The 13,790-nt window shown below is 37.5% G+C and overlaps 1 protein-coding gene across 1 annotated transcript; it reads right to left on the bottom strand.

The window, feature by feature from the left end:
• Positions 1–3,300: 3,300 nt before the first annotated feature.
• On the bottom strand, positions 3,301–13,201 carry LOC141618488 (uncharacterized). The gene is made up of 3 exons (XM_074435603.1): positions 13,017–13,201; positions 10,863–10,879; positions 3,301–4,424 (listed from the first exon to the last, which is right to left on the bottom strand). Exons 1-3 carry the CDS (start codon positions 13,199–13,201, stop codon positions 3,301–3,303), a joined length of 1,326 nt encoding a protein of 441 aa, XP_074291704.1.
• Positions 13,202–13,790: the final 589 nt, after the last annotated feature.

Here is a 13,790-nt window from a genome sequence, read left to right as displayed (position 1 = left end):
CTTTATAATGTATTTTGGTTTAAATCGCTTGTAATAAATATTAATAGTTCTTTTATCGACATTTGAATATTGCTATCCTCGGGCAACCGAGATGGTAACGCCCTTATATCCTAAGGAAGGCCTAGTTAAGGCTCCTCTGAATATGGGGGTGTTACAATAACTAATACTAGACTTAGTGGAGTTGTTATAATGTCCGTCTATAGAAGGGTTGTCTTAAAACTGTCATAACTTGAGATCTTGACATGATACTTATCTGATTCCAATTGAAGGAGATAGCTTGTTCTCTTACAATTCCAACAGTAGGTCACATGCCCAAAATGACCAAGAAACAAGTGAGATATGACTGTTTACGAAAACTGGTCATTGCTGAGAACTGCGTTGTACTCGGCCGAGTGGAGTATCACTCGACCGAGTGGACAAGCACTCGGCCGAGTGAGTGACATCGATCGAGAGTGGCACTGAATAGTACCCGTAAAAAGGAAATCATTTCCGTTCTCTCTAAAACTTCCATATACAGATTCTCATGGGATTCAAGCTTGTTTTAGTGGATTGCTCACCTTCATCCTTCCTTCCTCTTGATTTGTAAGTAAAAATCTACCCCTTTCTAGTCTTATGCACCCTAACTTTTGGGGGTTTTTAATTGGGTTGACTAATTAGCAATTAGTATGTGTTTATGGGTAATTAGAGGGTAATAATAAGGGGTTTTGTATTGTATAATAGATTAGGATGTATTATGATAGTTATTATGTGATTATTATAGGATGAGACGGTTTTATGAGATGGATTCTTGTTGTCTTGGATTAGCTTATGGAGTATGCTAAAAAGTAGGTTTATCCTACTCAGTTTCATTGTCGTATTTATTTATTAAATGAGTCGTTTTGTCATTTAATTGCATAGTGTGAGTCGTATTGCATGTTGTTGGTCATGACGACTCGACGAGTCGGTATTTGAGGAAATGGTATCCATGGCATGTTTGGCATGTCATGGTGTATATGGTCTGTCATGCATTTCATATTGTGACGGTTGTGATTGTATATGTTGAAGGTTTTGTTGTTGTTGATTATTTTGGAGACGTAAGACGGTTGGGAGACCGTCTTGCGCTTAAGTCACCTCTTGGAGCTTCCCACTCCAAGAGGGATGTGCACATTAATGGCTTGAGTTACGTAGGGACTCGTGTGGTTGAGACACGATATCTGGCAGGGGATCCGTTTGGCTTCCGGACCCGGTACGTCTAAGCGTGTCCCGATACCTGTTTGTGATTGTTGGTATGCCTGGGCGTGTCCCGGTACCAGTGTGGTTGTCGGTATGTCTGGGCGTGTCCCGGTACCGTAGTGGTGGTTATTGATGGTGGTTCATTCATATCATAGTCATGTTGTATGTTCACACACTCAAGTCGTGTCACACTTTATTAATTTAATGAAACTGAAGTTTGTGTGTCTGTGGATTGTCACCTATCTCTTTTGGGGTGGCGTGTGTCGATCTATATGATATCCTTTGGTCATATGGGGAGCAGGTTAAGTTCAGGTTGTTTGGATAGCACGTGGGAGATGGGACGAGCTTGATGAGTCACGAGACGAGTATAGTTGGCTAGAAAGTATAGTTGTCAAGAGTTTTACTTTTTTTCATTTGTTTACATTTATGTAATTCACTAAACATTATGTTTATTTATAAAATGTTCTTTTATCGAAGTTTTGAAACACTACCTCGGGAAACCGAGATCGTAACGCTCCAATTATCTTGGCCGGATAGTTGGGGTGTTACAAAGTGGTATTATAGCCACGATTTTGGAACCTAAACCAATGAACCAAAATGAATCTAGGAGTATCTAATAAAATGAACCTGACATGAGTACAATAGGAGGTTGGTTTTGGGTTAGAAGGATCCCTCATTCCAAAACTAGATCCTATTATTTCAGTTGGTCACTACGTGGGTGGTTATGAGTCGGGAAACGTGAAGTGACATGTTGTGTGATTACATGTGTGCTATGTTAAATTGGCAAGTCCTCACATGACGTAGTTTTGTATGTGTTGATACGAGTTAATAGACTTTTTGCATGATATAATTTTTCTTATGGTGAATGATAACACGTGATAGTGGAAATGATAAAATTTGAATGTTTACTTTAGTAAGATATATGTGATATGAGTAGAGAATTTTTTTTTAATGTGAAATGCTTTCCTTTGTATGATTGTCGCGTGTTTGAATACGACGAGTTTGAAACCGTAAATTGCATAGTTGATAGGATTCTTACATGATGTAGTTATTCATTTGGTACATGTTTGAACTTCATTAGTGCTATAGTTAGAATGTGCTTAGTAATGTTTGTTAGTAGATTAGTCATTAGTATAAAATGGTATTTGTTAGTCGGGAATTGCAACCGTAGAGGGGCACCGAATCGAGTGCAAGTTATTACCCGGCCGAGTACAAGTCACTCGACCGAGTGCACCATTTTCCAGAAACTTGAAAGTTTTTGGAATTGCGTCAATCGACCGAGTGGAGAAGGCACTCGACCGAGTGGACTCAGCACTCGACCGAGTGCCATTTTCTGGGTTATGAATTTCGTGAAAATTGTGTTATTGCCTTATTTTATCTCTTTATTCATTCATTTAAAATCATTTTTCCTTGTAAACTTCATTGTGGATTGTTTATTGCTCGAATTCAAGTTCTTACTCTATTTTAGTCCCTTAAATTGGCTAATTTTACCGTGCAAGTGACGCTTTCTTTCCTCTCATTCTTCCAAATTGATTTTGTGTGTAAATCTACGTTAATTCCTTCACATTTTGTCAATTCATTACATGTTGTGTTAGATTCATGATATTAATCACCTCCTACTTCATTTATGATGTCAAGTATAAAATTTTTATGTTGAATTTTGCCCAATTTTTTTTTATGAACTCGAAAATATATATTCTGGTGTCAATAATTTGATTTTGTATTTGTTGCTTGGTTAATTGTTTAACAAGGACCAAGGTTTAGTTGTTATTGCTAACTTTTATCGTATATTTGCAATTTGCCTTGAAAATTTATTCCAAAATTTTCGAAACTTTGATGATCATGCTTAAGTTTTGGATTTTCGCGTTTGAAGCCAAGTTTAATTGGCTAAAGAGGTAACTATCCTTGTTAGTAACGACATGTATCATTTTGATTCAAAATTTTATCTTAATTGTGGCCCAAAATTTTTGGAATTTCATGGATTTTGATTTTGCACTCAAACATGACTTAGTTAATTTTTTTTTTTTTTTTGGTAAAATGTAAGTGTGTATTAATCAAAGGATATCAAAGTACAAGAGATTATAGATTTTACAAAAGAGTCATGCTATGTAACCAATCAACATCATCTTGTTTCACCATCGTCAAATCTCTACTTCTTATTCTCGCTCTAGTTTCCTGCATAATCAGGGAGCACAACTTCTCAGGTCTGAGCAACTGCATTTCCTCCCTGCATCTATTTCTTTGCTGCCATATCTGGTATACCATACACACAAGCATAGCATACAAAGCTCTCTTCTGAACAAGAGAACCAGGATGCTGCAGACTCCTTTCCAACAGATCATGAGTAGCTAGAATTCCTCCCATCACCTGATTTATGGCTTGTATAACTCTTCTGCTGTAGGGACAATTAAAAAACAAGTGCTCCTGAGTTTCAACACCAAGTCCACACAAAGAAACACTCAAAGCATCATCTGTTACACCAAACTGCAGAAGCTTATGTTTTGTTTTCAGAGCATCACGAACCCATATCCACCCCAAGAAGCTATGCTTAGGCGTGTTCCAGGGATTCCAAATCACAGAATACCACCCAACCTTAGGCTGCACCCCTCTTAACCACCTGTAGCATCTTGCAGGAGAGTAACCATCAGGTTGCTCATGCCATTTGCCATTCAAATAACCAGCTGCTAGTTCTGTTTTAACCCTACATATACGCCGCCATACCCAACTGGTATTAGTGCTAGGCTCATATTCAGACCAAGTTCTACCTCGCAGATGATTACACTCCACCCACTTGACCCAAACAGAGTCCCTTCCTTCATAAATCCAGTCCACTAATCTCCCAACAAGAGCTTTATTCCACATCTCCATGTCCTGTAAACCTAGGCCCCCTTCCTCCTTTGTTCTGCATACCTTATCCCATGCCACTAAAGGAGCTCTCACATACTCAGGACCCCCATCCCACAAGAAATTCCTGCAAGTAGCTTCAACTTTTTTAATTATCCCTTTGGGCAGCACAAACAAAGAGGCCCAGTATGAGCACAAACTCTTTAGGACAGCTTGAACTAATACCAGTCTCCCTGCATAGGAAAACTTCCTAGCTCCATAGCCATGAATTTTAGAACAAATTTTGTCCACTAGACAATCACAATCATTCTTCTGCAGCCTGGTTGTTTGAATAGGCAGTCCCAAATATCTGAATGGCAGCTCCCCCTCTGTAAACCCAGACACACTCAGAATCTCTTGCTTTGTCCACTTAGTTAATTTTTGGTACTTAGTCCTTATTGATGTAGTATTGCGTGATCTAAATGTTGTTGTATGATGCTAGGTTTGGTCTTAAAATTTGAAAATTCCGTTTTAAAGCCTTCTTGATTTAATTGAGTAATAAGACTTCAATTTTGTTAATAATGCTATGCATTGCCTTAATTTTGGAATCTAATCTTAAAATTCTGCTAATTTTTTTTATATACCATAGGTTATATGATTAAATTTTAAACCTTCATATTTAAAACATGGTTTCGTTTCCTTGTCTCGTAGTGTTGCAATCTTCGTTAATAGTGTGATGTTTGCTTATATATATATGTGTCAATGTCGTGTTTACCTTCTGGGTTGTATGGTCTTGATGAGTAAAGCTGTGTAGACATATATGGTTGTGTTGGAAAGGATGTGTAATGGGAGTGAGTCGATGAGTTTATGAGGAAAAAGGGGGTACTAATAATGTACAATGAGTGAATAGAGTATCTTAAGAGTTAGGAGCGGGAGACATGGGTTATGGTAAATTGCTCAATGGATATGGATTTGAGCCAAGTAGAGAGTTACATGTATGATGTGCTAGAGATTAAATTGGAATTGGTAAATAGTGATGAAAGTATTGCGAGTAAAGGGATAGTGAATGGAAATGGGTGTTTATAAGCATATGTTACCAATGTAGAGTATAAATTTAGGGATATGAGAACGTAACATGACTATTGACTTTTGAAGAAGCAATCTTTCATGCTAAGTAGTGTTGTTTCGCGATTAAGGAACTATTATTTTGGTGATCCAAAGTTATGAGTGTGTTTAGTAGATTAAAAGGGACTATTATTTTTATATACATAACAACGGCCAGAACCGTTATAACTGTATACTTCCTGAACAACGGTTTAGGTATAACCGTTTTATTTAATATTTCATTTTGTTTGATTTTCCCGCCAAGAAATAAAGCATCATTTGGTATATGCCAGCTAATTACAATATGTTTCTCAGAAAATCTTGCTTATTTCCATTAATTTAAAGGATTACAAGTTTACACATAAAGAGTACAAACTACCACCATACATAATAAACTAGGTAAATAACAATTAGAAGAAGAAATTTGGCAATTAACTTATGTCGCGCCTCATTATTTTTGAGTTCTACGATATCCATGGTTAACTTCTTGCATTCTTCTTTCGCCTTCAATATTTCACTGTCATTTCCCCGTTTTGATTCTTCAAGTTGATGTAGTATACTTCTCACTTGAGTAATCTCGATATCCATGCTCTTTTTCTTATTCACTAACATGTTTATAACCTTCCTCTGCCACTCAGTCATTGGTTCATCAACCCACTTTAAGTAATTTCATCCATGCATTTTAGTCTCGGGATTATAGAATTTGCAATTAAGAAACATTCTTCCCGGATTTTGCAAAGTCCAAGAAGTCCGCAATGCTGCTGGAACTGAGCAACTACATGTCCCTGTTGAAATAGAGGAAGAAGAAGAGCTACCACTTGACATAATTTGAGTAATAAGAGAGAGAGAGAGAGAGAGAGAGAGAGAGAGAGAGAGAGAGAGAGAGAGAGAGAGAGAGAGAGAGAGAGAGAGAGAGAGAGAGAGAGAGAGAGAAAGAAGGTTATTTAAAATCTATGTTATTCAGCAATTGCATAATTTAACACGGTTCTTATAAGAACCGTTGTAATTATATTATTAATATCTTCCAATTTTCATTTATTTTTAGTGGTGTTTATATTCTAACACGGTTCTTATGCACTACCGTTGCCATTATATTATATGTTATTGTAATTAATGTAACCTAAATCATTATTATTGTTTCATTCATTTGTCTGTTCGCAAGTTATTTAAAATCTACGTTAATAAGCATTTGCATGTAATAAAGAGTAGAAATTTTATATATTAAAACGAGTATATCATACAATGGCAAAAAAAATAGTACAATAAGGGAAAAAAAAAGAAACGCAATAAAAAATAAAAAACCACAAAAACAAACAGCTAACTAAGTAAATTAATTAAACAACCTAATAGGAGTTTGACTAGGAGGTGGGTACTGAGGATAAACTTGATTATAAATCAAGCTTACTACATCGGCATCAAGATGGTGATCAAAATGAGGCACTTCTTCGTCTTTCCATGATTTCGGTATATTAATAAACCTGTACGAAATGAACCTTCTCATCAGATGAGCATCCTTAGCTGTGGCAACTCATAAGTAAGGCCCAGCATGTACATAACGATCCTTAAGGTCGTCGGCATAAAAGTCACTTTTGCCTCTTTGATGGTCACGTAATGCATACCTTGCTGCGAGTTGTTTTGCTTGGTGAAAATCGTCAAGACCATCACCTCGAAACTCGATCAGAGCATATCCAAGAAACCCATGACCAGAAATCCAAGCCGGGTGGATTGCCTTAACATTTGAAAACCCATTCTATATGAGGATGTCCCTCAATGGGGTAAGGGTCTTAGGAGCTGGCTCCCCAGCAGCATCGCGTATGACTGGGAGATTGTGAATTATGCACGTAATCGGGTTGATATAGCAGTTTACCGATTGCTGATGAGGTGCGACTACGGATGACGAAGACGACGACATTTTAATTATGATATGTATGTATGTATATGTATATTATTTAAAAAGTAAAGTATAAAGGTTAGTAATAATAAAGTGATTCTTATTGTTACTGCAAATGTGATGCTATTTATAGTATAATAAAGCTATAATTAATTAGATTAATTTCATCCATACGTTACATTCAAACTTCTATTAATTGTGCATGCATGCATGAGGTGAATAATGGTCAAACAACTAATAATAATAGGGCATGCATTGGTAAAACCACAAACTTTTCAGTTTTTACAGTGGAACTGTATTTAAAATGGTTATAAGAAAAACCGTTGTTTATTTGTGTAATATGACAACGGATTTAAAATAACCATTGTTGATATATGAAATATGATAACGGCTTAACAAAGAACCGTTATCATTTTGTGTTTTACATACTGTCAAACAATCAATACTGCAAGTTTGAATCAGAAAAAGTAAAAATTACAGGGCATGCATTAGTCAAATCACAGAAACTGTAAAATCTCATTATAAGTAGAATTATAATTTTCACAATCTTAACTTGTACCGTTTGCACTTTCCAATTCTTAACTTGTTAAGTCTTCCATTAATTTTCCACATCGATTATGTCGTCAAGTTCATCAACTTATAGTAGTTCATATTATTCATCCGCTGATGATGATGATGATGAAGCATCATATGAACCTCTTGCAGGACCCCCAAGTAGAATTTTGTACGCTAAACCCTTTACGTGCATCATTTACAATCTCCCGTATACAGAGGACGGGAATGGAAAGCCTATACTCTCGTATAGCCATGACTGGTTAATAGGTTTGATTCGGTTAGCCGGATTAAATTTGGTTCAAACTATCTACCCGGATAATGGTGCGTATGATGGCTTCGGGCGGTGCGCCCTCATCGAGTTTGGCGGGGGTGAGGAGCGGGAATGCTTTCTTTAGGCTCAAAAACTAAGCGGGCATTCTATATCAATGAATCTTCGAGACTCTAGTTTAATCACGATGATCAGCGGGTAGGCCCATATTTATGGGTTGTGAATGAATCTGACCGTCTCCTACAACTTCCGATTCTGCACCGCCAAGGTCGTATTGTCGAGCAGGGGACAATACCGTTGCAATGGGAAAACGACTATGTCGATTGGGCTGAAGGTGAAAGAGACATATATGGTGATATTGTCTCTGACTTCCAGAGGATGGGGTAACAAAAACATACTCCCTCCATTCAACTGCACACTACACATTTGCTTTTTCACGTTTGCCAATGCTTGTTTTACGCAATAAATATCTTTAGCTTGATATTTTAATGTACACCTAAAAACCTAAGTCATTATAATAAAAGTTAGATATTTTTCTGGTGATATTGTCGTTGAATTCCAGAGGATGGGGTAACAAAAAACGTAACAAAAAACATAAATAATTAAACTTTAATTCTAACCACCACCATAATCCAAATACAACTTATAATGCCAGATAAAAATTAAAGACTTAATTTTTAGAATCTGATGAAGTATTAGGATACTCATCATGAATTTCGGTATAGAGCAAGTCATAGATCGACCCTTCATTATCACCGGGAAGCCCATGCAGAATGGCCTCTTTCTCCCATGACATAGGCACGGTGGCAAGAATGTGATGCGTCTTGCAATGTTTTACAGATAATGATCAAGATGGGTCGCAACCCATAGATAAAGGCCTTGTTGTTTATCATCTGAATAGAAGTCCTCTTTCCCCGCATCTTCCCCTGCAAATCTAGCCCCTAATTTTCTTCCTTGACGAAAACTATCATGGCAGTTGGCTTCGTCAAACATGGATGTTTGATAATTTAGAATTTGACCTAAAACATTATGAAGACATATTTATAGAATTATTTTGGTCAAATTGAATATTATTGGTCAAATTGAATATTTTTTAAAGTTCTGATAAAGTTTTGAATGTAGTAGTCAAACTGAAAAATCTAATCAAATATTGAAATCGTTTAAATTGAAAAACCGTTATATCATAATAGAAAATAATAACGGTTACAAAAAACCCGTAGCTATAACATAACAACGGGTACCAAAAACCGTTGCTGGTGTTAATTTAGTAACGGTTTTCGAAATGCCGATTTCTTAAACTAGTAACGGTTTTCTAACAACCGTTGATAAGAGTTATTCTATAACGAGTTTTTGGAAATCGTTAAAACATTTTTTACAACTGTTTGTTAAGCAGTCGTTGTCAAATTATAATAACAACGATTTTCGAGGGAAACCGTTATTCCTATTAGCGCGGTCTAGGTTTCCGCCAATATTTGGAAAACGGTAATCTAAGTGTCGTTATCAAATGTATTAAACCGTTGTGATACGCTCCTTATTGATTGCCAGATTTGGCATAGCGTGGCGGAGGAATGGGACGGGAGATATCAGGTGACGTAGTAGGGACGAGTCACAGGATTGCAGACCGAGATATGGTGGGAGGTGTCGAGAGAGGAGTGAAAATGACAGGTTCAGAGGCAGGGGGTTCGGGAATGGTGTTTAATGTCCAATCACGAACATCAGAGGGAACATTCAAAGTAGGACGAGTGGTAAGGGTAGAGTACGGGAAACTGGAACTCCACAAATTTGACATGACATGACACATAGACTCTAGAGATGACCGGGTCAAGGCAATAATAAGCGCTTTGAGTGGGCAAATAGCCAACAAAACACATGTAGAGAACGAGGTTCTAACTTGTGATGAGTATATGGACGCAACCCGAAAAGACACAAGAACGGAGAAGTTTGCTTGAGAGTTGGAGTAGGCAAGCGATTGATTAAATATACGGCAGTAGCAAACGCATAAGGTCCATAAGGCCGTGGGCATGGTTGCGTGAGTAAGCAAGGATAAACCATTTTGGACAATATGAAGGTTCCTCCTTTCGGAGTAACCAGTAGGTCCACGAGTGTCAAGTTTCGATAACTCACCTTCCAAAGGGTATAAAGTCTCGTGAACCCAAGGATGCCAAAGATGTGTTCCATGTCCTCCTCTATCCCCAACCGTATCAACACCGCGGTGGCCACGAACTTAGTTGGGTTTATGGCCTCTCAACTAAGGTAAGGAAGACGTTCCTTTAAGCCTCGTTCTCAAACACAATACTTGAAATGGGGGTCCTATCATGGGTGATGCCTCCGGTGCTTGGCGGCCGGGTTGCTTTCCGCGAGCGTTCCTTAATGGTCTCGACATGCTACACAATTAATCCACACAACAAGATTAAAGATATAAAAAATGTGAATTTAGACAAAGTTTGAAACTATTTGGAAATTTCCCCATATTTCAAGTTTATTAACAACAATTTGAGTAGAATATTTGACATGGTCTTCTTTTAATTTTAATCAAACCAAAAGTTTACTCAAGACACGAATTTTCCAGGAAAATATAATTTTGTGAAATTACATAACATTGTAATCTCAAGGGTTTTTTTGTCAAGCACAACTTTTAAAAAAAATATTTCGAAACACCACCTTTAAAAAAAAAAGTTTGTGAAACACAATCTTTACTAATTTTTTTTTTCAAACACGAAAGAGTTTGACCACTTGCAATGGAGTGAATTTTAGTCGATGTTTGAAATAGAAACTAAGGTTGGTTAGAGGTGTTCTTGGACTCGTTGAAAAGGTAAGATTATATACTTTCAGCACTTGTGAGAATGGTGGTCAAATGTGGCCTTATGTCGGGTAGATTGGTGTGTAAAGTAAGGTTGATCAGAGAGGGTTGATACAAGTCAAAGTAGTCTTTTTTCGTGGGTTAATTTACTCCCCTCGAATCACCACTTGCAACCAACGACCACCACAAACAACACAACTACGACATACCTTGCACTCCCCTCAACCTACATACCAAATTTCAGACGAAACAAAATATGATAACCCTATTAAAAGACCCACGAAAAACCCCTGACCAACCGGTGTAACCCTCGACTTACAGCCCTTTCTCTAACCAGCCTTACTTTACGCGTCAATCAACCCCACATAAGGCCACCTTTGACTACCATGTTGACAACCCATGGAAAGCCTGTACTCCCACGCACCTTTGCAAAGAGTCCAAGAACACCTCAAACCGACCTCCTTTGCTATCTCAAATATAGACTGATATTCGCCCATTGCAAGTGGTGGGGAATTTGTCGGAATCCGCTAAAAAGTCGTGTTTGACAAAAAAATTTATTAACGGTTGTGTTTGACAAAGTTTTTTTTTAAGGTGGTGTTTGGAAATATTTTTTTTAAAGGTTGTGTTTGACAAAAAACCCTAATCTCAATGTAGGCATTCTACAACACTTCTAGTTGTTATCAAAACTTTTGACATAATTAAATCAAGAATGAAATATAAAATCTAAATTCTTGGTACACTTAACATACATTTCAAAAATTTGGGCGATTTTAAGACAAACTTTCCTAAATTATTACAACACAATGCGATATCGACGACGATTAATGTCCTAAGAAACAATTAAACCATGGTTTAAGTACAAAAATCGAAATTAGTCACATACAATATGAGATTTTCGAAAATTGTAGCAACTTTTAAGTCAAAATTTTCGGCTTAAGACGGTATATAGCATTAATAACAAAGGTGGCAGTCTTACAAAACAACTAAACCAAGTTTCACACATGAAAACCCAAAATTTAGGCATGAATATCATAGTATTTCGAAATATTGGAGTAAAATTTTAAGACAAAATTTCACATGTAAGACAAGATCTATCATTAACAAGAAAGGTTAAACCCTCATTGAACAATTAAACCACGTATCCCACACAAAATCAAATTTTTGTCTCAAGAACCCTTATTGTTTACTCAAATAATTAGGTTACAATTTCAACATGAAAATGACACATTTGACAATAACATTGGTATAGAAAGTTGATTACTACCATAAATTAAACAAAACACGCAAATAATTGGCAAAACTTGAAGAAATTAGAGTTGATCTAAACAAAATCAAATTGGGGAAAAATACGAGGAAAGAGGAAATCACTTACTTTGCTTGATTACTGAAGATTAAGGAGAAGAAATAGATTAGAAAACTCGAATCCAAGGAACAAACAACAAAAATGGAGTTTTGGAATGAATTTTAGAGAGATTATGGTATTTTTGTTATAAAAAGAATGATAAAGAAATGAAAGAGATAAGAATAGATAAGAAAAAGAATTTTCGCGAAAATTTTGCTACCCTGAAGTGCACCCACTCGAGTGGCGAGCCCACTCGGTCGAGTGCACTTGCACTCGGTCGAGTGCCCATCTTCACTCGGTCGTGTGCCCTTTTCTAATGAAGTTTTCCAGATTCTGGAAAATGGCCTACTCGGTCGAGTACCATGGACCACTCGGTTAAAGGCCTAGTACTCGGCCTAGTGTGGGCTCGCACCCGGTTGAGTGCGTCTCTATGGTTTGCAATTTCCGGCTAAGGTTGAAAGGCAAGGTTTGTGCAATAAAAGAGGACGTTCAGGAGGGTTCCGGCTATCGGTGGATCGTCCTGAGTTAGTTTACGCACCATTACTCTAACCCTTTCTGATACGCTATCTCTACACTAGCGACTATTGAACTTTCAACCATCACTAATCATACTCCCATTATTGTGCTAGCGACTTCACATGCTTATACGATATTAACATGCCATTTTATGGAGTTAATGTGCTTCACACAATAACACGCAAGAATCGTTCCCAAGGCACGTTATACATGTAACACCCCCATCTACCAAGGAGCCTTAACCAGTCCTTCCCTACTAAGTAAGGGCGTTACCATCTCGGTTGCCTGAGGAAAGTATATCAAATAGATCATAAAAGAACAATTAATAAATGCTTTTACAACATACCGCGGAAACCAAAAAGGAAGACAACTCAGCTAAACAAGGTAAGATAAAACTGGTGAAATTACTATTGTCTAATGACCGACTATATGTCATGCGACCTCTCTGACCCAGCAGCTACATCAAGACAGCAACCATAGCTACCTCAAAAGTCTCACTTCTCACCATTTGCCGGCAATATAAAATGGATCACCGCAAATACAGACAACAAGAAGAAACACAACACCACACAAGTCAGTAACAGTATAAACTAATAAGAAAGCAGTAAGAACAACAGGCATCAAAATGAGGAAAGCGATACCAACCCCACCGTCTCCAAACTTCATTGCAACCAATAGCTCCCAACGCATTATGTAGTCGGGTCCTCATCGCAATGGGTAACTCACACCACCATTAGTAGACCGCAGCCTTGCCACCTAAAGCCCCGCTCATTGCAACGAGCGAACCCAGATCATTAATGTACACATCCCCATTGTGACAGGAGCCACAAGGGGCGAACATGGGGATGAAGACCCTCTCTCGAAAATGGCTCCACAATCAATACCAAACATGTCAACAATATCAAAATACCACAATAATCCACATCAATGTCAATCTCACATTTCCACATCAACTTATAATCAATCATACATAAAACTGAGTATGGAAACCCTACCTTTTCGCCATTCCATAGCAATCACAATAACCACATCAAGCCTAGTAAGAATCCACATCATTTCCTACAATCAATGATTATGCTCTATTACTAGGCTATTAAGGTTGAATAATCGATTAAAGAATATTCGCAAACTTACCTTGAAGACAACTAAATGTCGACGGTGGCGATGACCCTACTCAAAGACTTTGCGCATAAGCTATGCCCCTCCCAGATTATGGTTCATGGTAAGGTCATGATTGGGGAGGGAGAGAGAGAGAGAGAGAGAGAGAGAGAGAGAGAGA

This window comes from Silene latifolia, chromosome X, assembly GCF_048544455.1.
Source record: "Silene latifolia isolate original U9 population chromosome X, ASM4854445v1, whole genome shotgun sequence".
In the NCBI taxonomy this organism is placed as follows: Eukaryota; Viridiplantae; Streptophyta; class Magnoliopsida; order Caryophyllales; family Caryophyllaceae; genus Silene; species Silene latifolia.
The sequence above is the reverse complement of the archived record's forward strand: the minus strand, read 5'-3'. Positions and strand labels throughout refer to the sequence as shown.